Source organism: Lithobates pipiens, unplaced genomic scaffold, assembly GCF_037356315.1.
Source record: "Lithobates pipiens isolate NorthernLeopardFrog02 unplaced genomic scaffold, aLitPip1_a1.2 Scaffold_19, whole genome shotgun sequence".
Classification (NCBI taxonomy): domain Eukaryota; kingdom Metazoa; phylum Chordata; class Amphibia; order Anura; family Ranidae; genus Lithobates; species Lithobates pipiens.
Genome location: NW_027507764.1, coordinates 183,061,686 through 183,089,087, shown reverse-complemented (window position 1 = coordinate 183,089,087; position 27,402 = coordinate 183,061,686). Strand labels below are relative to the sequence as shown.

The 27,402-nt window shown below is 43.9% G+C and overlaps 1 protein-coding gene across 5 annotated transcripts in view; it reads right to left on the bottom strand.

Moving 5' to 3' along the window:
* Positions 1–27,402, bottom strand: part of MYRIP (myosin VIIA and Rab interacting protein) — a 689,287-nt gene that overhangs the window by 20,345 nt on the left and 641,540 nt on the right. For all 5 annotated transcript variants that reach the window (XM_077491541.1, XM_077491539.1, XM_077491540.1 and 2 more), the window contains one exon: positions 1,397–1,558. In XM_077491541.1, the coding sequence (XP_077347667.1) occupies positions 1,397–1,558 (162 nt within the window). The remainder of the gene's footprint in view (positions 1–1,396; positions 1,559–27,402) is intronic.

The window sequence follows — 27,402 nt, the reverse complement described above, 5'->3', positions numbered from 1 at the left end:
CAACAGATGCCCAGTTTTGATTTCATATTTGACCGTATTCTGGTGGTCAATAAAAATGTTGGGCACTAGAACACACAACTTCTACCACTTACTTTCAATGTTTGCAATTTCTGGCACTTAAAAGCAGTTAAAATGTGAATTGATACAAGTATGCCCAGCTTTTAAAGTGGACTTTGCATCTAGTCCACTGGTGATATTTGTACCCCACTTGCTGAAATGCAAGGAGAAAGATACCTGTAGGGGGAATACACATATTTGAGTAATCTTTTCTCTGGCTTCTGTGGGGTAGGGGGTGACATCATCCTTTGGTGAGATCCTGGGGAATGCTGAGTAATCCAAATCTTGGGAGAGGGTTTGAGGATTCTGCAGCACAGTGCTGGGAGAGTCTTCTCACTAGGATTTGAAATACTCAGAATTCCCCAGATCTCATATTTCCCTAAGAACCATGGAAGGAAGCAAGGGGAAAGATAAGAACACTATTTAACATTATTTTACTTACAGGTTTTTATGGTTGAGTATTGTATGGTTAAGCAAGGGGGAGGGGAAGGCAAACTTAAATCCTGAACTAGCAGCTCAGCTACGTAAGCTTGTAAATAGTTCAGAAATGCTTTAAACATAACCTTTAAATCTGATCTTGCATCGTACATTCACCACAACACTTCAAGTGAACTGAAGCTGCTGACCCTAGCAGGAACCTTACCCCTAAACTAAGGCCTCAGACTCCCTTCAACCCTTTGTTAGTATACCTTCCTTGAACTACAATACCAACATCAAAAGGTAACAGCAGTGTGCTAAAATAAAAAATTACCAATATCTCACCATTCTTCACCACTACATAAAACTGCAACAAAGTGGAATACATTCCCTCAAGAACGGCCACTCATTAGTATTTCAATACCATTACATTTTCCAAATTTCCCAAATCAAACATACTGTATTTGTCTTGTGTTAGTTCTAGAGCCAATTGTTACAGCATTGATTTAGGGATTTGTTTAATTATAGTTATGCCCCAATATCCAATTTAAGTAATACTAAACTTTATATAGGAATTGATGAGATAGACACAGTCTCTTCAGGCCTGTCAATGGCAAATGTAATATAGCTGTGCATGCACCAATATTCCTAATCCTGGATGGATTCCATGGATACTAATATAAATATCTTGGATTCTAAGATACTGAAATAGTCTATATAACAAGGGCACACAGCCTCAGTTGCCCTGGACTTTTTGTTTTGCCTTCCATTGGGTCTAGCAGCGGGTATTATGAGAAGTTGAACTTGGTGGTCTTTTTTCAATCCTATTGACTATGCCTACAAAGTGTTACTTGCCATAGTACTAGTAGTGTATGTTTTCATGAATGCTAATTATGCTGTATCTATATGCAAAATAAATCACCTGGCGCTCAGCGTGATGAACCTGGGCAGCTGCTGTTGCCACTTGATCCTCCAGATCGGCAAGTTCAATTTCTGTAGTCACACTGTTGATTTTGCGTGCAGAGTCCTCAATCTCATCCAGCTGTCCTTCCAACCCATAGACAGTGCTAGCTGTGAGATACACCTGCAATCAACAAATCAAATAGAGTTTGGATGACCAATAATTTTGTGCTTGCAAACCTGGGGAATAACCTACTGTCTGTTTTCGCTTAAGGTATTGCAAAGTACTTATTTAACTATAATAAAGATGGCAACATTTGCATTTAAGTGAAATCCCTTCCCTTGCTTTAACCACTTTCAGACCGGACCATTTTGCTGGTAAATGACCAGAGGTCTTTTTACACTTTGGCACTGCGCTGCTTTAACTGGTAATTGCGCGGTCATGCAATGTTGTACCCAAACAAAATTTGCGTCCTTTTCTTCCCACAAATAGAGCTTTCTTTTGATGGTATTTGATTGCCTCTGCGATTTTTATTTTTTGCGATATAAACGTAAAAAGACCGCAAATTTTGAAAAAAAATGATATTTTCTACTTTTTGTTATTAGAAAAATCCAATAAACTCAATTTTAGTCATACATTTAGGACAAAATGTATTCAGCCACATGTCTTTGGTAAAAAAAAAGTCAATAATTGTATATTTATTGGTTTGCGCAAAAGTTGTCACATCTACAAACTAAGGTACGTTTTCTGGAATTTACGCAGCTTTTAGTTTACGACTGCCTATCTCATTTCTTGAGGTGCTAAAATGACAGGGCAGTACAAAACCCCCCCAAATGACCCCATTTTGGAAAGTAGACCCCCTAAGGAAATTGATAAGAGGCATGTTGAGCCCATTGAATATTTTATTTTTTTGCCTCAAGCGATTGAATAATGACAAAAAAAAAATTTTTTTTTTTTTTTTACACAAAGTTGTCACTAAATGATATATTGCTCACACATGCTATGGGCGTATGTGAAATGACACCCCAAAATAAATTCTGCTGCTTCTCCTGAGTACGGGGATACCACATATGTGGGACTTTTTGGGAGCCTAGCCGCGTACAGGGCCCCGAAAACCAAGCACCGCCTTCAGGCTTTCTAAGGGCGTCAATTTTTGATTTCACGCCTCACTACCTATTACAGTTTTGAAGGCCATAAAATGCCAAGATGGCACAAAACCCCCACAAATGACCCCATTTTAGAAAGTAGACACCCCAAGCTATTTGCTGAGAGGCATGTTGAGTCCATGGAATATTTTATATTTTGCCACAAGTTGCGGGAAAATTACAAACTTTTTTTTTTTTTTTTTTTTTTTCACAAAGTTGTCACTAAATGATATATTGCTCATGCATGCCATGGGCATATGTGAAATGACACCCCAAAATAAATTCTGCTGCTTCTCCTGAGTACGGGGATACCACATATGTGGGACTTTTTGGGAGCCTAGCCGCGTACGGGGCCCCGAAAACCAAGCACCGCCTTCAGGCTTTCTAAGGGCGTAATTTTTTGAGTTCACTTCTCACTACCTATTACAGTTTTGAAGGCCATAAAATGCCAAGATGGCACAAAACCCCCACAAATGACCCCATTTTAGAAAGTAGACACCCCAAGCTATTTGCTGAGAGGCATGTTGAGTCCATGGAATATTTTATATTTTGCCACAAGTTGCGGGAAAATTACAAACTTTTTTTTTTTTTCACAAAGTTGTCACTAAATGATATATTGCTCACGCATGCCATGGGCATATGTGAAATGACACCCCAAAATAAATTCTGCTGCTTCTCCTGAGTACGGGGATACCACATATGTGGGACTTTTTGGGAGCCTAGCCGCGTACGGGGCCCCAAAAACCAAGCACCGCCTTCAGGCTTTCTAAGGGCGTTACAGTTTTGAAGGCCATAAAATGCCAAGATGGCACAAACCCCCCCCCCCCAAATGACCCCATTTTAGAAAGTAGACACCCCTAAATTTAGGGGTACACTAGTGAGACTAGGTAATAAATGGCGGGTGCCCTGAAACTATAAAAAAATAACTAACCAACCAGCGTCACCTGTAACAGTTATATGGTGATCACTGGTGAAAGGGTTAACTAGGGGGCAATCAGGGGGCTTTATGCGGTAGTATATGGGGGTCCCTGGCGCTATAAAAAGCTGCGGCGAACCTAAATACCTACCTGCCTAACTAGCGTCACCTGTGACACTAATACAGCGATCAGAAAAACGATCGCTTATTAGGCTGGGTTCACACTGGAGCGATGCGGGAACGCCACGAATGCGCGGCGGGTTCCCGCATCGCATGCCTCCCGGCGGCAGTTCACACTGCCCTATGCGAACTGCTGGGAGTGTCAGTGAAATGTTAATGACACCCCCAGATCAGTTCGCATATCGCAGTGCGATCTGCAAACTTGGATCGCATGGTGTGAACACCCATGCGATCCGATTCTGCTGCGGACCAAAAAAAGGGTCCCGTGCGAGTTTGCGGCGGGTGCGACACGAATTCAGCCATACTATCTGTATAGCTGAACTCGAATCGCACAGAGATCGGATGTGATTTGCACTGCAGTGCGGTGCGAATCACATCCGTTCTCATAAACCGCTGCAATGTGAACCCAGCCTTAGTGACACTGGCGACGGGGGGTGATCACGGGGTTAAACCTTTATTGGGGGGGTTAGGGGGGTACCTTAGAACTAAAGGGGGCTAACCCTAACTGCCCTAACAGTTATTAGTCACAAATGACACCTGCCGGGTGATCAGGGGGTTAAACCTTTATTAGGTAATAAATGGCGGGTGCCCTGAAACTATAAAAAAATAACTAACCAACCAGCGTCACCTGTAACAGTTATATGGTGATCACTGGTGAAAGGGTTAACTAGGGGGCAATCAGGGGGCTTTATGCGGTAGTATATGGGGGTCCCTAGCGCTATAAAAAGCTGCGGCGAACCTAAATACCTACCTGCCTAACTAGCGTCACCTGTGACACTAATACGGCGATCAGAAAAATGATCGCTTATTAGGCTGGGTTCACACTGGAGCGATGCGGAAACGCCGCGAATCCGCGGCGGGTTCCCGCATCGCATGCCTCCCGGCGGCAGTTCACACTGCCCTATGCGAACTGCTGGGAGTGTCAGTGAAATGTTACTGACACCCCCAGATCAGTTCGCATATCGCAGTGCGATCTGCAAACTCGGATCGCATGGTGTGAACACCCATGCGATCCGATTCTGCTGCGGGCCAAAAAAAGGGTCCCGTGCGAATTTGCGGCGGGTGCGGCGGGTGTGGCGGGTGCGGCGAATGGCTGAACTCGAATCGCACAGAGATCGGATGTGATTTGCACTGCAGTGCGGTGCGAATCACATTCGTTCTCATAAACCGCTGCAATGTGAACCCAGCCTTAGTGACACTGGCGACGGGGGGTGATCACGGGGTTAAACCTTTATTGGGGGGGTTAGGGGGGTACATTAGAACTAAAGGGGGCTAACCCTAACTGCCCTAACAGTTATTACAGTCACAAATGACACCAATGCAAAAAAAAAAAAAAAAAAAAAAAAAAATGACATTGGTGTCACTGTGACTGGGGGGCAGGGGTAATTGGGGGGGTGATCGGGGGGTAAAGGGGGGGTGTGAGTGTGCCTGGCATGTTCTACTGTGTGTGGGATGTGTTGGTGCAACTCACTGATCCGCTCTCCTCCGTGTCGGAACGAAAAATACCGACACGGAGGAGAGAATACATCACTTCCTCTCCTGTGTTTACATTACAGGAGAGGAAGTGATGTCACCGGGGATTTCCATTCGTCGGGAGCGATCGCGAGGGGGTGGCCATGAATGAATGGCCGTCCCCTCGTCCGGGATCGCTCCCGAACGAAAACCGACCGCCGCAGGCACCGGGCGGGGGCCCGATCGGGCCCCCGACCCGCGGGAGGCAAAGGACGTACATATATGTGCTTATGCCTGCCCGTGCCATTCTGATGACGTACATCGGCGTGAGGCGGTCGGCAAGTGGTTAAATTACATCCTTCAAATGTACAATATTATATATATTTACCTCTCTTGGGAACCCCACAATTATAACCATAGCTTTTTTTCCCCAAGAGAGATCCGGTTCAGTGCAGCAGACTATAGAAAGCTGCAGTCTTCTACTATAGCTGAAGTATCACTTATGTATCAGGAATGAGCTGTAGAAAATACATCCAACATATTATAAAAGTACATAATATAGTATAATGTATATTATATTATAGTACATAGTTACAAAGGCTGAATAAAGACACCAGTCCATCCAGTTCAACCTGAGTTAGTGTCTACAATTGTCACTATTCCTGTACATTGCACACTCACATAGGTCCCTATCCTAAACAGTACCAGTAACAGTAGTACTTCCAAAATATTATAATATTTCCACATATATCATTTATCTGGAAATATTATTAGAGGGGTTTTGATGTTTTAATATATTTAACTTCGTTTTACAAGTAATGTGTTATCTGAAGAAGGAATTAAGATATTGATTGCTTTGAAAATAATCTTTTCATGACACTCCACCTTGTATGGTATATGTGTACTCTTTATTGTGTAACTTGAGATAGTACATTTTTTTTACGCTTGCTTAGTCATTCTTACACCATTTTTACATCCAGAAACCTTGCAGAGAATAAGATATTTTACTGGATGCCCATATAATATTAAATCTGGTAATACTGCATGTGCCTCTTAAAATTACAGTATATATAAACCCATGAACAAACATTAGATTTTAGATGTGCTGGATGCATTAGTGTTTTTATAACTCTATACAAGCATACCCCACTTTTAAGTACACAATGGGGTTTATTTACTAAAGTCGGAAAGTTCAAAATCAGGTTCACTTCTGCATAGAAACCAATGAGCTTCTAACCTCAACTTGTTCAATTAAGTTTTGGTAATAAAACCTGGAAGCTCATTGGTTTATTTGCAGAAGTGAGCCTGATTTTGCACTTTCTAGCTTTAGTAAATAAACTCCATTGAGTACCGTATATACTCGAGTATAGGCCGACCCGAATATAAGCCGAGGCCCCCAATTTACCCCCAAAAAAACTGGCAAACTTATTGACTCGTGTATAAGCCGAGGGTGAGACATGCCTGTCCATCCCTGTGTGTGTGTCCGTCCATCCCTGTGTGTCCGTCCATCCCTGTGTGTCCGTCCATCCCTGTGTGTCCGTCCATCCCTGTGTGTCCGTCCATCCATCCCTGTGTGTGTGTGTGTCCATCCATCCATCCATCCCTGTGTGTGTGTGTCTCCATCCATCCATCCATCCATCCCTGTGTGTGTGTGTGTCCATCCATCCATCCATCCCTGTGTGTGTGTGTCTCCATCCATCCATCCATCCATCCCTGTGTGTGTGTGTCTCCATCCATCCATCCATCCATCCATCCCTGTGTGTGTGTGTGTCTCCATCCATCCATCCATCCATCCCTGTGTGTGTCTCCATCCGTGTGTGTGTGTGTGTGTGTGTGTGTGTGTGTGTGTGTGTGTGTGTGTGTGTGTGTGTGTGTCCAGCCTACCTTTGTCCCGAGCCTCCGTCCCGTGCCTTGCCTCCTTGCCTCCGTCCCGTGCCGTGACTTGCCTCCTTGCATCCGTCCCGTGTCGTGCCGTGCCTTGCCGCCGCCGTCCCGTCCCGTCCCGTGCCGTGCCTTCCCTTGCCTCCGTCCCGTGCCCTCTTCGTCGGCGGCCATTGTAAAGTTCAAAAGCTGCGCCGCCGCCTTCGCCTGTGATAGGCGGAACACTGAATTTCCCAGCAGCCTGTGTTCCGCCTATCACAGACGTCGTATCATCCTCGTCCGTAGTACGAGGATGATACGATGTCCGTGATAGGCGGAACACAGGCTGCTGGGAAATTCAGTGTTCCGCCTATCACAGGCGAAGGCGGAGCCGGAGGCGCGGCTTTTGAATAGAATGGCCGCTGTCTGTCTGCTCGACACGCTGATCGAGCGGGCAGACAGCGATGACTCGAGTATAAGCCGAGGGGGGCACTTTCAGCCTCAAAAAAGAGGCTGAAAATCTCGGCTTATACTCGAGTATATACGGTACTTAAAAGTGGGGTATGCCTGTATTTACATGGGTATTCTGCCAACAATACACTTCTCCAAGCACTATCTATGAAGAAGCAGCGCTGTTATTCTAGGACAGGAAGTATGTTAGGAACATAGAACATCTTCCTCTATGCTCATCTCTGTAACATGGAAGAGGGGTCCTTAGTCCACAGAGGGGTAGATTTACTAAAACTGGTTCACTCAGAATCTGGTGCAGCGGTGCAGGGTAGCCAATCAGCTTCTATTTTCAGCTTGTTCAATTACACTTTAACAATAAAACCTGGAACCTGATTGGTTACTATGCACAGCTGCCCAAGTTTCTGTGTGCACCAATTTTAGTAAATCTCTCCCCAGAGAGAGCTTGGAAAATGCTAAGTGATCACAGCACAGGAAGTTGTTCGCTCACTAGTTTTTCGGCAGGATCAAAAGATATTGCAGAAAGGTTATAGAGAACAGATATAACAAACCCTTTCAACTTTATATTTAACAGAGCAAAGTGGAATAAATAATAATTTTCATACACTTTAAAATTATAGTGTACATTATTAGCAATATACAACACCCTCCGCAAAAAACGTAAGCAAATCTGGCCACCAAAGTACAGAGTTGTACAACCTGAACTGTCCACTGTCCATATTATATGGGCATCCACTGAGGATTTGTCCAGAGGAGTCACTTCTGCATTGATGTAGATGCACCCACATTTCTGAATGTATTTTTCTCAAATTGCTTGCCAGCCTTAAAGTCACACTGAACAATATTCTTATACTGTGTGAAAAATTTGAATCTATGCACAAGTCTTAAAGTATATTTAAAGCAAAAAAATGAAAAAAGTGCTGATTCAAATAACAAAAAACAACCAAATGAAAACAACTCAACTCTACTAATGCCGCGTACACACGGTCGGAGAATCCGTCGGAATGCGTCTTATCAGACCGTGTCGTCAGATAATCCGACTGTGTGTGGTATGCATCGGACTGCTTCCGTCCGAATCTCCGTCGGACCCAATTTTCCAACTTGCTGGAAATATTTCCCGACCAACTGGGCTGGTCAGACGTAATCCGATCATGTGTAGAGAATTTTGATTGGACCAAGTGCCACGCATGCTCAGATAAAATTCCTACATCAAAGCTATTGGCTACTAGCCTGAATGTAGTCCCATCGTAACGAAATTACGTCATCACGTTCTGAAAGATCGGATTTTTCGACAACTTAGTCCGACCGTGTGTATGCAACAGTTTCGGACACAATCCGTCAGACTAAATCTGACAGACAAAATCCGATGGATTTGGTTGGCAGAATCTCCGACCGTGTGTACAGGGGCTTAGACATAAATCAAAATGGTGCAACATATAAACATGTGTATAATTATGTTATATGTTATAGATTATCCTCACTATCACCATATAACAGTCTTTCATGCAAATTAAGTTGTGATACAATCCACCAATAATGTACAAGTCCACGTAGACATTTCAATTGAGTGAGAACGGAATGCTGGGTAGCATACACCTCCACCAAATTCCCTTTTGGGCATACGCTCACCTTATGGATTGACCCTCATTACAAAGGTCTTATTACATACCCATACACATCCACTACTTAAAGTGGAGTTCTGCCCCTCCCCTCCAAAATTATTGTAGATGCTGACTTACCCAAGCTGATTCTTGAGTGCTGGTGCTGCCATCTCCGCTAACAGAAACTGGTAGTGAAGCCTTGCTGCTTCACTGCCAGTTTACTACTGTGCATGCACGAATCACGCTGCGCTCTGCGAATGTGCCGGCTGTGGGAGGAAGGAGGGTGGGCCAAACTTCTGGCTCATTGTCCCCAGACCATCTCAGGAGCAAGCAAGAGAGGGTAGCTACATTCCTACATACAGTGGGACCAAGAAGAATGAACATAGCCATCCTCTAACAGGTTCACAGCAGAAAAAAATCTAAAAAAGTTTTGGGGGATACGTAGCAGGCTGAGAGCAATTGAATTTACTGTTTGAGTTAGTCATATTAAAGACTTTTGGTTAAAAATAACAAACATGCCATACTTACCTGCTCTGTGTAATGGTTTTTCACAGAGCAGCCCAGATCCTCCTCTTCTCAGTTTCCTGGGTGGCACTCCTGGCCCCTTCCTCCTGCCGAGTGCCCCCACAGCAAGCAGCTTGCTATGGGGCACCCAAGCTGAGCCACTGCTCTGTCTGTCCATTCAAACACAGAGCCACAGCTCGGCCCCGCCACCTCTCTCTCCTCACTGGCTCACTAACTTTGATTGAGAGCAGGGGGAGCAAATGGCACCCCACTGTTGTCTTAGCCATTGAGGAGGGAGAGTCTCGCATAGTCGAGACTCTGGTGCAACATCGCTGGATCTAGATGGGGCTCAGGTAAGTATTAGGGGGGCTGAAGGGGGCTGCTGCACACAGAAGTTTTTTTTTTATCTTAATGCATAGAATGTATTAAGATAAAAAAACACTTTAAGAATACATAATTGAAGATTTTTTTTCTTTAAACAAGAGTTTAGTGCCGAATTAAGTATATTTTATTCTGCATACCGTATTGTTTTTTATTAGCAGGTTGTTTTTTCGTACACATCCCCTATTAAACGTATTCTGTCAACAACAATCTCTCTGCATGTAAAATTACATCCTTTCCTTCTTTTAAATAATCAGGGCTCAGTCACAGCTCTCATTTTTCTGGACTATCATTTTAAAAACAATATTATATTTGAAAGATAATTGCTTTAGGCTGGGTTCACACTATGTGCAGAGCAGCCCGTAGCAGGGGGCTGGTGCTTTTCGTTTACCATTTCAGGTCTGAATTTTTGCCTGAATTTGTACCTGAAATGGAGCCAAAGATGCACAGAACCCTTCTGCTGTGCTCTCCATGGCCGCCTTGGAGATTTGTGAACCAGCTCCATTGAGAGCCAGCCACACGCTTCTGTTATGCGAATTGGATGCAGAGAAATCCACATCCAATTCACTTAAGTGTGTACCCAGTCTGACAGCACACCTGTCAATACCCAAACTCCAGCACTGCAATGCCAGTACAAAATTGTGCCTGCCCATACCTTTAGATGAATTATACTGTAGACTAGGCTCCCCAAATCCCTGACAGCTTGCAAATGGCAATTTGACACATACTGGTAATGTCATTATTATATAGAGTTACTTTCCTGACCAATATAAGCATCTGGGGAATGGGGTCAGTACCAGACAGTGTCAAATCACCATTTGGGTAATAAGAATTTTACTTGAGAGATGAGTGCTGCTGCAAATAGGTACAGTGCTGGATCGAGAGGAGGTAAGTATTTGGGAGTGGGGTGGGGGTAGGCACAGGCAGTGTATGCTGGCAATGCATTAAGGTAAATAACTTCTGACTTTAGAACCACTTTAAGTGCAAGTCCACACACATATTTTCAAATATCCACTTGCTTCTTAAACAGAAGAAAAATCCAAGAGGTACAATTTGGGATAGATGATTCAAATGCTGGTAAGCTTGTTACTTGTATAATACAGTAAAACTCTGTATAACATCATTTTATTAGGTACATCATCTCTGACAACTGTTGGTGGAGGATTTTTTTTTTTTACCATAGACATGCCCGACATTGGTGGATGGGGGGGGGTTAACTATAGTCTAAGCCTGCAATTGACCACCAATGCCATGGGGAAGTTATTACTATATTATTACAGACTAATCATACCACTGACCACCAATTCTGGTAAAGGGAGAGGGGAACAAATTCTTATTACAGCCTTAGTCTGCCACTGACCACCAATGTTGGGGGAGTTTATCATTACTACCTCTGACAAACAATGAAGGGGAGCTTTTTGTGGTCCCTTACGGCAGTACTGGGGGTTACTATTACTATCATATGGAACTGGTATGTCCATCCCTTTACAAATCAAATATACAATGTAATGGAAAATACTAGTTTCATCGGTTTCCAAATAGACCATTTACCAATGCTTATCACATTCTTGTTTCCTCGTCTAAAGGGGCTTACAGATGTTATCTCATTTCATGCATCCTCCTGAGAAATTATGAGAATAACCAGTGCATAGCAAACCACTGTTGCAAATGTATAATAATCCATACAAGCCACACACACTTAGCTGAATACTAAGCACTAGTCGTTTACCACTTCGTCACTGCTCCATGACTATGTTCATCAGTGAAGCACATACTGAAAATCATGTGGAGGTTAATTTTTTTCAGCTCTAGATGGTGGTGGGCTAAATCATTATTAGTATTTTAGTGGCAAGATCTGTCCTTCAAAAATTCAAAGAAAACTACAAGTCTCATGAGGCATTGCAAGGCTACCAAAGCAAGCATGACTGCAAACATGACTCCCAAAGGCAGAGGCATGATAGGACTTGTAGTTCTGCAACAGCTGGAGAGCCACAGGTTGAGAGTGAGGGACAGAGGGGGATTTCACAGTTCCGACTCTTTTACATATGAATTTAAATGTGTAAACCATTGAGCTCTGTAGACAACTGACTTTTACCTTGGGGAGATAAGCAGCAACTTAAAAATATTTGAAAAGGAGACTCACTTTAATTTTGTTAAGCAGAATATACGGAACATGCAGAGTTTTGCTTCATTCAACCCACTGGTTGAAACTCACAGATCTCTACATCCACATACGCAATGTGGATGCAGGGATCTCCCCCACTGCTCTGTTGTATTCTGACAGCAGGGGCTCTTCCCCTGTCACAATACACATATCAGGGACGCAGCCATTGGTCTTAAGTAAGGATGTGCTCAGGCGTGTTCGCAACTCCACTCGCCCGCGCCCGACAGGAAGCTTACACTGCGCAGCTCTAATCACAGGCAGTGAGACATTTCCTGATCCATGGCTGCACAGAACGGAAATGTCTCACTGCCTGTGATTAGTGCTGCACAGTGTAAGCTTCCTGGAGGGCGCGGGCACGTGGAGTGACTTAATCTTCAGACTTTGGATGTTCACAGGTGTTTCCTTAATTGCTATCTTGTTATACATGTATTTTACTCATTTGTCTAATTGCTTGTGTGTGTGTGTATATAGCTCTGTATGTATATTCTGCTCATTAGCTATAACTAAGCTCTGTGTTCGGTGTGAAACATGTCAGCGGCTGTGCAGTTAGTCTGTTTACCAGCCTAGATGCTATGATTTTAATTACATTTTTGAAATAAAGTTGAATAATTCGGAGTGCGGCTATCCAGCTACATATTTTCTACTTCAGTTCCTGTTGCAAACAGAGCCAGCACCCTGTGGGATTGTGGAGACAGCTGTTTTGGGAGAAGTCATTACCTTAGAGCGGTAATTCTTTGTATTTATATCAGGGGCTACTTTGAAGTTGATGCCACTGACAATCGCACATTTATGAATGGTACTCATTGAAAATCATGGGGTACAACTCGTCATGTGACTTTGCAGTCCCAAGTCGCAGGACAAGTTGCACAAGTGTGAAAGGGGCCTTAACCAGAGTAGTTATAATGTAGCAATTATAACATTGTTATATTGTAATTCTTATTGAGCAGACACTGCATTTTTTATGTTTTGTAGAATTTCAGCCCACCAAGAAGCATGCTAAAATGTGGCAAAGTATGGATTTAAAATACAAGATAACATATTAGCTTTTTATAATGGATAGAAAGTAACACTATCAGTACTACATGGCAGATAAAAACAATATCACCAACAGAGTAAAAAAAATAAAGATAGAAAATATTAAATTAATAAAAAAATTAAATAGTCCTAAGTCTTCGATAAGAACTAAAGCAAAGTCTTCTGCACCTGTCTCTGATTATACCGTACATAGAATGCCCTTCATAGAAGGAAAAGGGGGGGGGGGGGGGAACAGGAAAACACACACCTTGTGCAGTTCAACCTTTAATAAATCAAAAATTCTAATCAACAGTGGTTACAATCCCATTTTCCAAACAACTAGAAGCACCTTGAATGCAGCCCCATCTTACTAAATAGGGAGAACGGCTCACATTATGGGCAGTGATGTTCAATGATTGCTCAGCATGAAGCTTCATATGGAATACGTGTTGATTGATATTGCTGATTTTTATTTTTGATTCATTAAAGGTTTAACTGAGCAAGGTGCTCACTTCCCTGTTTTTCTTTTTTTTGTCTGCCTTTTTATAATGGTAGAATGTGAACTAATCCTTAATAAATCATACTAGACAGTGTGTATATTTTATACACATCCACACTATACATCGGGGGTCGGCAACCCATCAATCGCGTTCTACCTGTTGAACGCAGGCAGGTGACAGGTAGACTGCGAGCAGGTTCCTGTGCCGGCAACCCCAGCCATGTCCGCCGTAGGGGGAATATAGGGGTCCATTTTTTGTCCCAAATCTACCTCTTGAATCTTGGGTGAGCTGACCTCTTCATTTTCCCTATGTAATGAGTTATATTCATTGCTATTTGATGCTTCAATTTTTTTTTCTCTCTTCTTCGTTAATGGTCTTTATATTATCTATTATACCTTATATAGATATCCTCCTGAAGAAGCGGTTTGTCCTGCGAAACTAGTAGAGGAGACCCTGTGCGCCACTAGAATTGAACTCCTTTGGAGTATCTGTCAACAATGCTTACACTGTGGTGTACAATGATTTATATTTTAATAAGGCTCGGTTCACACAGGGGGCGACACGACTTGCCGCGCCGCGACCTGCCGCAACCTCAGCGGCGACTTGCAAACGACTTCTGTATAGAAGTCAATGCAAGTCGCCCGAGGTCGCCCAAAAGTAGTACAGGAACCTTTTTTCTAAGTCGGAGCGACTCGAGTCGCTCCTCTTAGAACGGTTCCGTAGTACAGAACGGGGGCGACTTGTCAGGTCGCGGCGCGGCAAGTCGTGTCGCCCTCTGTGTGAACCGAGTCTAAGGATGTCTTGTTTATTGTTTTTCCTTTTATGTGTTTATTAAACAATAGTACATTTTTAAAATGATATATTCTTGTCTGACTTTAAGTACCGGTATAGACCAAGCAACGCTACTTTGGTTTGGGTTTTTCTTAGAGGGTTCGCGTGAGCTGCTACCCTAGCACCTCCACACCAATCATTTTTTCGATACCAAGAATTGTGGATGATGGTACTTAGTGATTACATATTTTTACTAGAGGCGATACTCATATTTTTTTATATGTGCCGGTTCTAATCTCCCCTTCCAGCCTCCAGCCTCCTCTGTGCCTCCGCCGCGCCATCTATGTCGCGGTCTCTCTCGCTTCCTTCCCCCTCCATCTTCCGCCTCTGTGGTCAGTGAACAGCAGAGACCAGGAGGAAGGACAGCTCAGGTCTGAGGGCTAAGCAGCTAATAAACAGCTTGCTAATATGAAAAGTCACTCTGCCAGCTCCTGACATCTGTGCAGAGCTGTGCTGCCTCCCAGTCTCCACTGTGGAAACAGGTAGGACACTGCTATGGGAGGGAAGGGGGGGGCAGAAGTTACTGCTATAGGTGAAAAGGGGGGCAGAAGACACCACTGTGTGTGTGTGTGTGTGTGTGTGTGTGTGTGTGTGTGTGTGTGTGTGTGTGTGTGTGTGTGTGTGTGTGTGTGTGTGTGAGTGATGTGAAGGGGGCAGAGTAGGGGTAAGGTCCCCCCACACAGCAGTGTCCTCTACCACCCTTCACATCACCCCCCACCTCTCCCCACGATCCCTGCATTCTGAGTGTAGCGCACTCCTGAACCCTGCACACAATGCACTCCTATACGCTGCATTCTGAGTGCAACATACTAATGGACCCTGCATTCTGCGTGTAACACACTCCTAAACCCTGCATTCTGCATGTAACACACTCCTGAACTCTGCATTCTGAGTGTAATGCACTGGTGAACCCTGCATTCTCTGCATAACCCTGCACTCTTTTGTAATACTTATTTTTGGTCTGAGTAAAAATACTTTATAAAAAAAAAAAAAAGAGGGTCGGTCTTACTGTCTTTTCTTTGGGGGGGGGGGGGGGGGGTGCGACACTATGCCGGTGATCTTTGACTTCATCAGTGTTGTTCAAGTAGATCTCCATCTCTCAAAGTTTGCTTACCCCTGCTGTACACCGATGTAAAAATCAATGCACGACTTGTTATCATTTGCTCATTGTGCAAATGTTCTTCATTATATGAAGAATTTGTCAATATGCTTTCTATTTATGTAACTCAAGTATTAGAAGGAGTTCAGAACATCGCTTAATGGCATCAATATATTGATCATACGGAAATTACAACATCTTAATTTATTTTACTTTGAACTTTATTGAAGCAGGGCTGTAAATGTGTTTATCAATTAGATAAGTGGTCAATTAGATAAGTGGTTAGACCAGTGGTCTCCAAACTGTAGCCAGCGGGCTGGATGTGACCCTTGATATGGCCCTTGTGACACTATTCCTTCAACTCATACAAGGCACTATTTCCCCCTCTGACATGGGGGCATAACTTCTTCCTCTGACATCAATGATGGGGCAATATTTATCCCACTGGCAACAACAATGGGGCACTATTCCTTCTACTGCTACCAATGATGGGGAACTATTTCTCCCACTGACAACTATTGGGCACTATTTTTCCACTGGCACCCATGAAAGGGCATTTGTCCTCCTACTAATATCAATGATAGGGGGGCTATGCCACCCACTAATACCAATGATGGGGTAATATTCCCCCTTCTACTGACCAAAGGCTGCTGTTTTTTTTTCTTCTCACTGACCTCCAAGCCTGAGGCATTATCTACTCCTAATAGCCACAGTCCCCCCATAACCCCCAAAGTCAGAAGGCCCTTTGTTTAACAAGTTTGGAGACCCCTGGCTTATACATACAATAATGTTACGTTTTATGTGAGTGTGCATGTCTGGTGAAACTGTGTTCTTCTAAGCACCTGATCATTCACCCACAAATGTTCAGGCTCTTGTGTAGGGCTAGCTAAACCTAAACTTACTGATAGAAGAATAATAGATTTAGAGTACGGTATGTTTCCAATATCTCAAGTTTTGTAAAGAAACATATTTCTAAAAAAAAATACATGGAATTTTATAACAGTTAACATAAATATAGCAAAAATAGAACTTAATGTTTCCTATGCTGGGAACTTTGTATAAATTAAATTATATGATACCACCTTTTTTAAAGTAATGCCTAAATTAATTTCTAAGGACACAAAGGCATTAAGTTCTCTTGATCATCTTTAAAATGGATTCCTACTAGCAGCCTCTCTTCTAGTGCTTTTACAAAAAAATAAAATTGAATATTAGAGCCACTTAATTTTGCCTCTTCATCTGTAGTGAAATCTAGAATTCTCATTCAATTCCAAAAGGATAAGAATACTGTTAAGTGGCTAATACTAACCAAAAAACATGAAAAAAAAAAACATTTTGCAAATTGCATACCTTATGGATCATATTAATGATACTTAGAAATGTTCTCTCTTGTTATTAATGCACTAAACACACCATAAATATAACACGTTATATTATATATTCAAAGGTCCTAAGCTTATAGAGTATTTACACACATGTTCACTAAGCAGAAGAGATGCTGGATAAATCTACATACCCTCCAGGAGACACAAACGGCAGGAATGTTCAGACAGCTAAAAGTATCAAGCCAAGTATTAAGTCAAATGGACAGGACATGGTAGGACATGGCAGATAACACATGCCCATCTCATTATCTTTACTACAGGAACTATGGTATATTACTAGATGTCACAAAAATATCGATTCTAGGTATAATTGGAACTAAAAAATCTTCTTTTACATCTATCTCTAAAAAAGCTGCCCATTCAAGGCAACTTGAAGCAAACAGCCATGGAAAAAAAGTCTAACATAAAATATATTTATCCTATTTATAGCCATGAATCTAAGCTTACAAATTTTTTTTAGCTCGTAGCCCACCTGGCGGTATTCCCGAGTCTGAGAAGAGATTTAAATACCACAAGCGTTATTCCTGAGCCAGACTCGGGACCGCATCACTGGATCCATGGAGGGGTTTACTTACCTTGTCCCCTGGATCCAGCGATGTCCCCCCGCTGTGATCTGCGAGCCGTCCTCCGCTCGATCTGTCACATCGCGGGGCTCCATTCCCTGCGAGCGTTGCAACGAATGGGGATGGAGTTCGGCGCCAAATTCAAAAAGTAAAAAACACAGTATAGACACAGTATACTGTAATCTTACAGATTACAATACTGTATCAAATAATTACACATCCCTTTTGTCCCTAGTAATTTGTGGGGAAATTTGTCATCAAACACTAGAAGTAATGACAGCGACAATTCTGCAACTCAGAATATTTCAGTGTTTTTATTTTGATTATATTATTGAATAATTTTTATTATTATTATATTATAATTATTTCTAGTTATTTATTTTATATATTATAATTTATGATTTCATATTTCTAATTTTATCATACCCGGGGTGTCTACTAGACTCTGGTTTGGACAGATTTAAGTGAGTTATTCCTACGAATTACAGGCGTACAATATAAAAGGCAAATTTCCATGCAAAATAATTGTACCGCTTTCAGCATCTAAAATCTGAAATAATCATACTGCCAGGGTAAAAAAAAAAAAAAAAAAAAAAAGAAATCGCTAGCATATATAAGAATATAAATATTGAAAAATATCCCTTAGATTTAGATATATAGAAATATTCATACTCATTGTATATGTGCACCTAAAAAGGTTATGTTAAATCAGTCTGACAAAAACAGTGTTGGCAACAAAAATTAGAGTTACGCTTACCGGTAACGTCTTTTCCAGTAGTCTTTCAGGACAGCCACTATGAGAGATAGACTCCTCCTCTTCCTCTGGAAACACTGCGCCAGACCATAAATTCTTACTTCCCCTGCCGGACCTCAGTTTATATCGAGAATACCTCCGGCCAGCTGGGGAGACACAAGAACACATTAATAACATATTTATCAAATACCATTATCTTGCTGCGCTCTGGTCTTTTGTAAGACTCCCCCCAATTTTCGGGTGGGAACTAGGGCTGTCCTGAAAGACTACTGGAAAAGACGTTACCGGTAAGCGTAACTCTAATTTTCCCTAATCGTCTTTCAGGACAGCCACTATGAGAGGATAAGCGAGCACTTACCAGTTAGGGTGGGACTACAGCTTGCAAAACCTTTCGCCCAAAGGTCTGCTCACCTGCCGACACCAGATCCACTCTGTAATGTTTTGCGAAAGTGGAATAGCTGGACCATGTTGCTGCTCTGCAAATCTGCTCTGGCGTTGCTCCCGCTCTTTCTGCCTGGGAGGCTGCCATAGCTCTAGTGGAGTGTGCTTTAATACCCACTGGGATTTCTTTCCCTGCAACTAAATAAGCCTGCTCGATGGCTACTCTGAGCCACCTAGCAATAGTGCGCCGGGACGCTTTACAACCTTTTCTGGCCCCGGAAAACAAAACAAATAAGGAATCTGACCTTCTGAATGTCTTGGTCAGTTCCAGATAGTGTAGGATACATCTCCTAACATCCAAATAATGAAATTTTAGTTCCTTCTCACCGGAGGGATTGGGACAAAAAGAGGGCAAAACAATCTCCTGGCTTCTATGAAAGCTGGATGCCACTTTCGGCAAAAAGGCTGGATCGGTCTTTAAAACTATCCGATCCAGAAAAATAACGCAAAAGGGAGCCCTGACTGATAAGGCCTCCATCTCACTGACCCTCCTGGCAGTTGTTACTGCTACCAGAAACACTGTCTTCAGAGTAAGCTCCCTCAGAAAACACTCCTTTAAAGGCTCAAAGGGGGGTCCAGTTAAGCTCTGCAAAACTAAAGATAAATCCCATCTGGGAAAGGACAGACCCTGGACCAGTCTCTGTCTGGACAGGGCCCTAAAGAACCTAACTACCCATGGGTTGGCAGCCAAATGATCTTCTAAATAAACACTGAGGGCTGATACTTGACCCCTAAGGGTACTAATGGATAAGCCCTTATCTGCCCCACATTGTAAAAATTCCAACACTGCGGAGGAGCTCCATACTGGGAAAGAGCTCTCTGCGCACCACTTGTTGAAACGCAACCAGACCTTTTCATAGATCTGGCGAGTTTCCTTCTTCCTACTGTCCAGGAGGGTAGAAACTAGTCTCTCTGAAAATCCTTTAGATTTTAATAAACCCTCCTCAGTAGCCAGGCCGCTAACTTCCACTGGCGTACCTGTGGGCAGAGGACTGGCCCCTGAGAGAGGAGATCGTCCCGAGGGGGCAAGAGTAGGGGAGGTTCTACCGCCAACTGCTTTAGCATTGAGAACCATGCTCTCTTGGGCCAATGTGGAGCCACCAGAATCAGAGATGTGCTTTCCATCTGAAACTTCCTCAGAACTGCTGGCAACAACGCTGGAGGTGGGAAGGCATAGCAAGTTCTGAAGTGCCAATTCTGGCTCAAAGCGTCCACCCCTAAGGCTCCCTCTCCCCTTTTTAGGGAGAAAAAACAGGGGGTTTTTGCATTGTTTTTGGACGCGAACAGGTCCACCTCCGGAGACCCCCATCTCTTTATTATGAGATTGAAGACCTCCTGGTTGAGGACCCAATCGCCCTCCCTCAGCCTCTTTCGGCTGAGAAAGTCTGCTACCACGTTTTTCTCTCCCCTCAGGAAAACTGCTGAGAGCGAAAGGGTGTAGGTTTCGGCCCAGGACAGGATCTCTGTCGCTAAAGACAACAGGGCTCCGCTTCTCGTGCCACCCTGTTTGTTTAAATAGGTCACTACGGAAGAGTTGTCCGACCGCACCTGTATGTGGTGGCCCCGGAGCTCTTTTTTGAAAAATCTGAGGGCTAGTCCCACTGCCCTTAATTCTTTCCAGTTGGACGATCGAGTCAACTCGCCGTCCTCCCAAGTGCCCTGGGCTAGAAGGGAACCCAAATGTGCCCCCCAACCTTTTCCACTTGCATCTGTGGTTACTACCCGAGAAACCGGGATGAGCCACAGACGCCCTTGTGACAGATTTGTCACTTTCCTCCACCACCAGAGGGATCTCTTTACCTGGTGTGGAATGTGTACTAGGGTGTCTAGAGCCTCCTGACTGTGGTCCCACACCCCTAGGATGAAGGTCTGTAGGGGACGAAAATGTAGCCCTGCTCACTGCACTGCTGGGAGGGTAGATGTAAGGAGACCCAGTACTGACATCAGAACCCTTATGGAAACCAGCTGGTTGCTCTGAAGAGAGGCCACCGCACTGTCCAGTTTTTGTTCCTTTTCTCTTGGTAGAAAAACTCTCAACAGTGTTGAGTCCAACAGGAAACCTAGATAGGAGATCTGTTGTGAGGGGATCAGGCTGGACTTTTCCAAATTCAGAAGCCACCCCAGGTCTGTAAGGACCCCTTTGGTTAGATCGAGATCGTTGACCAACTGTGTTGGGGATGCTGCAAATAAAAGCAGGTCGTCCAGGTAGGCTATTATACATATCCCCTGGAGCCGAAGAAAGGCCATGGCTTCTGCCAGGACCTTGGTAAAAATGCGGGGTGCAGAGGATAGCCCGAATGGCAGTGCCTGAAACTGAAAGTGTACTGTTTCTCCCCCTAAATCTATGGCAAGGCGTAGAAAACTCTGCGAGGCTTCCGCTATAGGGATGTGTAAATACGCGTCCCTTAGGTCCAGAGATACCATGAAACAGTTGCGGCGCCTTTACTGAAAAGATCGATTCCATGCGGAATCTTTTGTATGTCACTGAAGCATTCAGGGGCTTTAAGTTCAGAATCAACCTGAACTTCCCTAAGGGTTTTTTCACTACGAAGATGTGAGAATAAAACCCCCTTCCCTCTTCTGCTTTTGGGACCCTGAGAATAACATCCTGATTCTCCAATTCCCTCAGAGCTTCTAGCAAGGCCTCGGCCTTTACCATGCACCTGGGTAGATGCGTGACAAGGAGCCTTTGAGGGGGTGGTCTTAAGAATTCCAAGAGGTACCCCCTTCTTATTACCCCTAAAATAAATTGATTGGGGGATATTGTCTCCCACTGTGGTAGAAAGGCCCCCAGTCTTCCTCCCACTGTAGCTGGAATGTCACTGGGTTTTACGGGGCTGGACAGGAGGGCGAAAAATCGCCCCTCCTCTGCCCCTGCCTTTTTGGGGCCAGGTTTTCTTTTTCCCCTCTGGTTTAGAGATTTCCCTACGCCCCTGCGGATGAAACCCCTTTTTAGTTGGTACGGGGGTTTTCCGTTTAAGAGGAAAGGACTTTTTCCTGTCCGCTGTCCGGTCTAGAACAGTCTCCAGCCCTGGGCCAAAAAGGAGGTCCCCGTCAGGGGTATCCCACATAGCTTTATCTTGGAGGCATTATCCCCTGGCCATGTTTTTAACCAGAGGGCCCTTCTGGCCGAATTGGCTAGAGCCGCCGTTCTGCCCGACATGCGGATGGACTCAGCAGAGGCATCTGCTATGTAAGTGATCCCTCGCAGCATAGTAGGGAAGGATGACAGAATGGTTTCCTTATCTGTTCCTGCCTCAATATGTTGTTGGATCTGTGAGAGCCAGTGCTCTAAATTGCGAGCCACAACTGTAACTGCCATTTCAGGCTTTAAATTGCCGATAGCCGAGTCCCACGTCTTTTTAAGCAGAGAGTCAATCCTTTTGCCAATGACATCTGCCAAGGCCCCCATGTCTTCAAACGCCAAATCTGTGTGTCTGGAGACCTGGGAGAAAGCGGCATCCAATTTGGGATTTTTATTCCAAAGGCATGCCGGGTCCTCTGAAAATGGGAACCTTCTTTTGAGGGATCTAGATAAAAAGGGTTTTCTCTCCGGATCCTGCCACTCCTTTCTAACTGTTTCCATTAAAACTTTGTGCACTGGAAACACCCTTCTTTTTGGCTCCCCCAAACCTGAATACATTTGGTCATGCAGGGTTAGGGGCTTTTTATCCGTCTGGATACCGAGGGTTGCATAAATTGCCTTTAAGAGGTCCTCTACCTCATCAAGGGATAATTTATATCTGGAGGCTTTCCTGGACCCGTCCTGGTCCTCCCCCTCGGAACCCTCCTGGGAATCGGAAGAGGAACTGTCTGGAAGTTCCCTACCTGTCCCTGAAGGGCCTGCAACCTCTGTCCCCCCTGTACTAGCAGGTTGGACCGGGACAGAACTCTGTGCTAGAGGTGGGGTTGTATCCTGGGGAGATGGACCCGTGGGAAGCTGAAATTTTTCAAAAAGGGACCTAAAAGAAGAGAAGGTGGACGTGAGCTCTTTGACTGAAGCTGCTAGTCCTGACTCCTGTTCAGATTCCCTTTCCCTAACGAGGGAGTCAATACAGCCTTTGCACAACACTTTGGTCCAAGATTCCCCTAAAATGTCACTACAGGAGGCACACTTCTTTTTAGAGCTATGCGTAGACCTAGTTTTTTCCGTAGCTTTCTAAAAAAAAAAAGGAAAAAAGAAAAAACAGAAAAAGACAAAGTCAATCAAAAGCTCGGGATACAACCCTGGGAGTGCACTAGACCCTTTTTTAAAATGAAGGGATCTGAGCCTCCCCTCCCCCCTGGCCACCCAGGGGGTCTGCCCCCCCCCCCCATGATAGAACCATACATTGGGGTGGGGGGATCCTAGATAGAGAGTACCCCTCCCCAGGGTGCTCTTACCTTAGGAATGCTGGAGATAGAGTCTGTCGTTTGAGCCTCAGCTTCCGACATGACTGCAGGTGGCTGCTTACTACAGAGTTCCACGCTGCCTGTGCGCGTTCTGAACTCATCTCCAGCTTGTGCCCGGCCCTCCTATCAGCTCCACGACCCGGAACCGGAAGTCGATCGTATTCGAGGTCAAGCCTTCGTTTCCGCCGGATACGACGTCGCCCGTCGTTCGGCCCGCTCGGTTCAAAGAAAAAAAAAAAAAGGGGGCGGACTGTACCCTTGTACAGGGAAATCTTCCGAACGGCTTGCCAGCTGCGTCCCTGTAGACGCGATAGGAGTCCCCCACGACCTGAAGCCACGCTCGACTCGGAAGGGGTGGCAGTACCTGGTGAGGTAAGTAAACCGTTCGACCCGTCCGACACGCGGACGTTGGTTTCGAACGGTTTGAACCCAGCTTTCTCCAAACGAAGCCCCTGCTTCTTTCAACCGGGTTCTTTAATGACAAAACGGCCACAGCCTCCCCGACTGATCGGCCTGGTTCCTTGCACAGTGTCTCCCCGTCGGAGGAAACACTAATAACTGAGGTCCGGCAGGGGAAGTAAGAATTTATGGGCTGGCGCAGTGTTTCCAGAGGAAGAGGAGGAGTCTATCTCTCATAGTGGCTGTCCTGAAAGACGATTAGGGAAATCTATAGTTACCCACTTAAGGATCGAGCCTCTTTTTCAGACTCTGTGTTTACAAGTTAAAAACAGTTTTTTTGCTAGAAAATTACTTAGAACCCCCAAACATTATACATTTTTTTTTCGAACACCCTAGAGAATAAAATACAATACTTAACTTTCTGTCACAGCGTATTTGCGCATAGGTCATACAAGTGCACTTTAAAAAAAAATACACTCTGGTAAGCGGCGGGGGGCACAGTATCGCGGCGGGATGGGAGGCCCCTCTCCCGCCACCAACAAAAGTGATCTTGCGGCAAATCCGCCACAGAGAACACTTTTATCTTGTAGGCGGCCAAACACTGGGATACCAAGGTTATGGCAGCTAGCTGCTGCCATAAGAACAATATCCGTCCCCAAAGTAGGGACGTACATCGGCGTGCGGCGGACGGCAAGTGGTTAAATCTGACAGATTTACAGCCTGAATTATGTCACTGTCAGGAGCATGTAAAGCTCCTGTTTCATGACAGCTGCTGGTCTCATTCCAGCACCCAAGTTGTGGCTGAGCTGCATTCTCCATGTCTGCCTGTCCTCCTGCGAGTTGAGTGATGTAGGGACCAAACCCCGTTTTAAGCCAGCCAAGCCCTCAGTCTTGTGATGGTGTATAGCAGGGATATGCAATTAGCGGACCTCCAGCTGTTGCAAAACTGCAAGTCCCATCACGCCTCTGGGTGTCATGCTTGTGGCTGTCAGAGTCTTGTTATGCCTCATGGGACTTGTAGTTCTGCAACAACTGGAGGTCCGCTAATTGCATATCCCTGGTGTATAGAATATGTGCTTTAAGCTCGCTGTTTCCCTGCCCTGTTCCCATGCTTTGACTTTCATCTTAGCCTTGCCTGCTTGTTTGGATTCCCTTATTAACAGCCTAAAGGCCCGTACACATGGTCGGACTTTTTGACAACAAACATGCAAATTAGCTGTTTTGGAGCAACATCCGACTGTGTGTACGCTCCATCGGACAAACTTTTTCTGTTTTCATCGGACTTTTGTTGGCTGTGTGAACGGACAAACTTTCTGGCAACAAAAGTCCGATGGAGCAAAGTCCGACCGTGTGTACACAAAAGCATCGGACTTTTGTACAAGGTACAAACGCGCATGCTCAGAACCAATGCAAAAGATCAGACTACAATACAGAAGTTGACCAAAGGAGGCGCTGGAGTCATTGAACGTCCTCTTTTGAAGCGGCGTCAGTACGTTGTGACGTCATTACGTTCGTGTTTGTTGTCAAAAAGTCTGACCGTGTGTATGCAATACAAACTTGTGGACCACGCCCTTTGTACAAAAGTCCACGGGAAAGTTTGTACAAAGTCCGATCGTGTGTATGGGGCTTTAGATTGGATTTTGACTATGCTCAGAATTCAGCCTGCCCTGAACCCAGACTGTCACTGACTACTCTGCCTGTCTGCCAACTGCTAGTATTTGCTTGCTGTGCTAAATTCATGCCCGTCCCAGTGAGGTGCCCAAGCACTACAGCATTGTGTATAAGCCGAGTACCAGTTGGCCTTCTTTCCTAATGGGAAAGGAGGCTGCTTTAGGTGAAGAACACTGAAGTCCGCTATAGTGCCTGATCACCAATGCTAGGAGTAGGTGTGACAGTCATAAAAGCCTAAGCCACATTAAACTCTAAAGCGAAAAATCATGCTTATGATGATTATTTTAGAAAATGAGAAAAAATAAAAAATTTACCAAAATCACACAAGATAACAGAAAAAAAGTAAATCAGAAAAAGGACAATTACATGCAAAACAATGGAAAAGAAATTAAACAAAAAATTTATTAGCAAGTTTGCATATATTTTAAATATGTTTTAATTAGATTTCTTTAGAAATAAATAAAAGCTTTTTATTTCATAAATATAGTCTCCGGGGGGGTTGGGGGTTACTGCACTTTTACTCTATAATTAAAATTTGCAGTAGTTTGATATATCCTCTAGCTGATACAAGCCAAGCCAGGAATAATATACAGTACTCTGTTTGTCTTTGGATGATTACAAAATTGGCTTGGAAAATCCAGGCATGAGGAATTTTTTCAGATTTTTTTTTTATATTTAATATTATCCAGCTGCAGTACACATGGGCCAAATGTCAGGCAGCATCGGCCAGTTTAAAAGAAACTGGCCGAAATTCAGACATGTGTACTGCAGCCGGTCTGAATGGTCAGGTTCTGTTGAAGGGGCATGACCGAACAAGGTCTGCCGATTGACTCCCTATCAGCACTCTGAGCCAATGGATGGGAGCTCTGACCGGAGTGTTCTGGTGGGGGGCAATCCCTCTGTCAGAACACAATAGCACAGCAGGGGAGATCACTGTACTAACATCTGATAGTTCAGCAGCTCCGTCTGAGCTGTTAGTTTTTTTTTTTTTTTCATTCAACCAGCTGGGTTGAAAGAAAAAAAAAACTAGTAGTGTTTACTAGGCTTTAGCAAAGAACCACTTAAATTATGCATGCATTTAAGAGAGGTCAGTGCCCTATTATGGATAACTACAAAAAAAAAAAAATTCTAATCTCCCAACTAGATATGGAGCTCAGCAATTACAATCTGCCTATATTTAAGAAGCTTATCATCTTGCTCGAACATCCAATTCTCAAATGTGGTCAAATGTTTTGCTAAGCAGTAATTTAGCTAACTTAATTTGCACATGAGTCAAGTATGAGGAGTAAATGCCCTGCCACCTAGTAGATAGTCATTGGCTTGTATACTAAAGGTATAAAGAAGATTGGAATGGAGAATAGTATTGCACAGTGATTACATGAGAGTGAATATGGAACACTGTGTAAAATCTTTTATCCTAGCATGGTCTGGAGGTTTGGCACAAAGATAAACAACTGTATCAAACAGATCTGATGTCAGAAGACTATGACCGGCTGAACTGAGACTGTGAGGACTGGACTCCATAATTTGAAGTTGATCTCAGGATTGAGAAAAACACTCATTGAGAAAATCCTCCTGTGGCTGCTGGAGCCAGATGGGTCTCCAGGGTCAGGGTGTTGGATAAAATAGTAAAAGGTGAGAGCGACTGTCTTGCTCCCGGAAAAACAAAACAAAACAGTAACTTCCTTATTAATCGCATCAGTGGTAATCACAAACAGGTTGCCAACGTTTTTAGGGGGCTCTATGGATCCCTTTCCTCAGGCCTCCTTCAGGTAAATAAAAAACGTTCTCCAATTCAGACTCTATTATACCAAATGTACACATACCCGCAGGACCAATGTCCCATTCTCAGGATGTTATGTCCCTACCATTGTTAAAAATGAATCTGTAATTATGTGAATAAAGAATCTACTGGACTTTTCCAAAACAAGAGTGGTACACTCATCTTTTCACCATTTTAACTCGATAACATAATATTATAATGATGTGCTTCTCAACTTATGTTAGGTTAGAGACCACCTAGCAAATCTGAAGTATTAAGATCACTTTTCTAAACTGTAAATTTGCCTGTTAGAGATACATTTGCAAACCTAGTCACACTTTATATCACACGGACTAAAGTGTATATCCTGACAACATATATGCTCACTTCTTGTTCAGTTGAGAACGTCTTACCAGACAGGTAGTGAGGGAAACTCTTCAATAGGCTTGTGCAATTCGTTTTGTAACTAATCGAAATTCGGCCGAATTTTGCATCTTTCGGACATTCTGATGCATGCAAAATAACGAATAACAACGAATACGAAA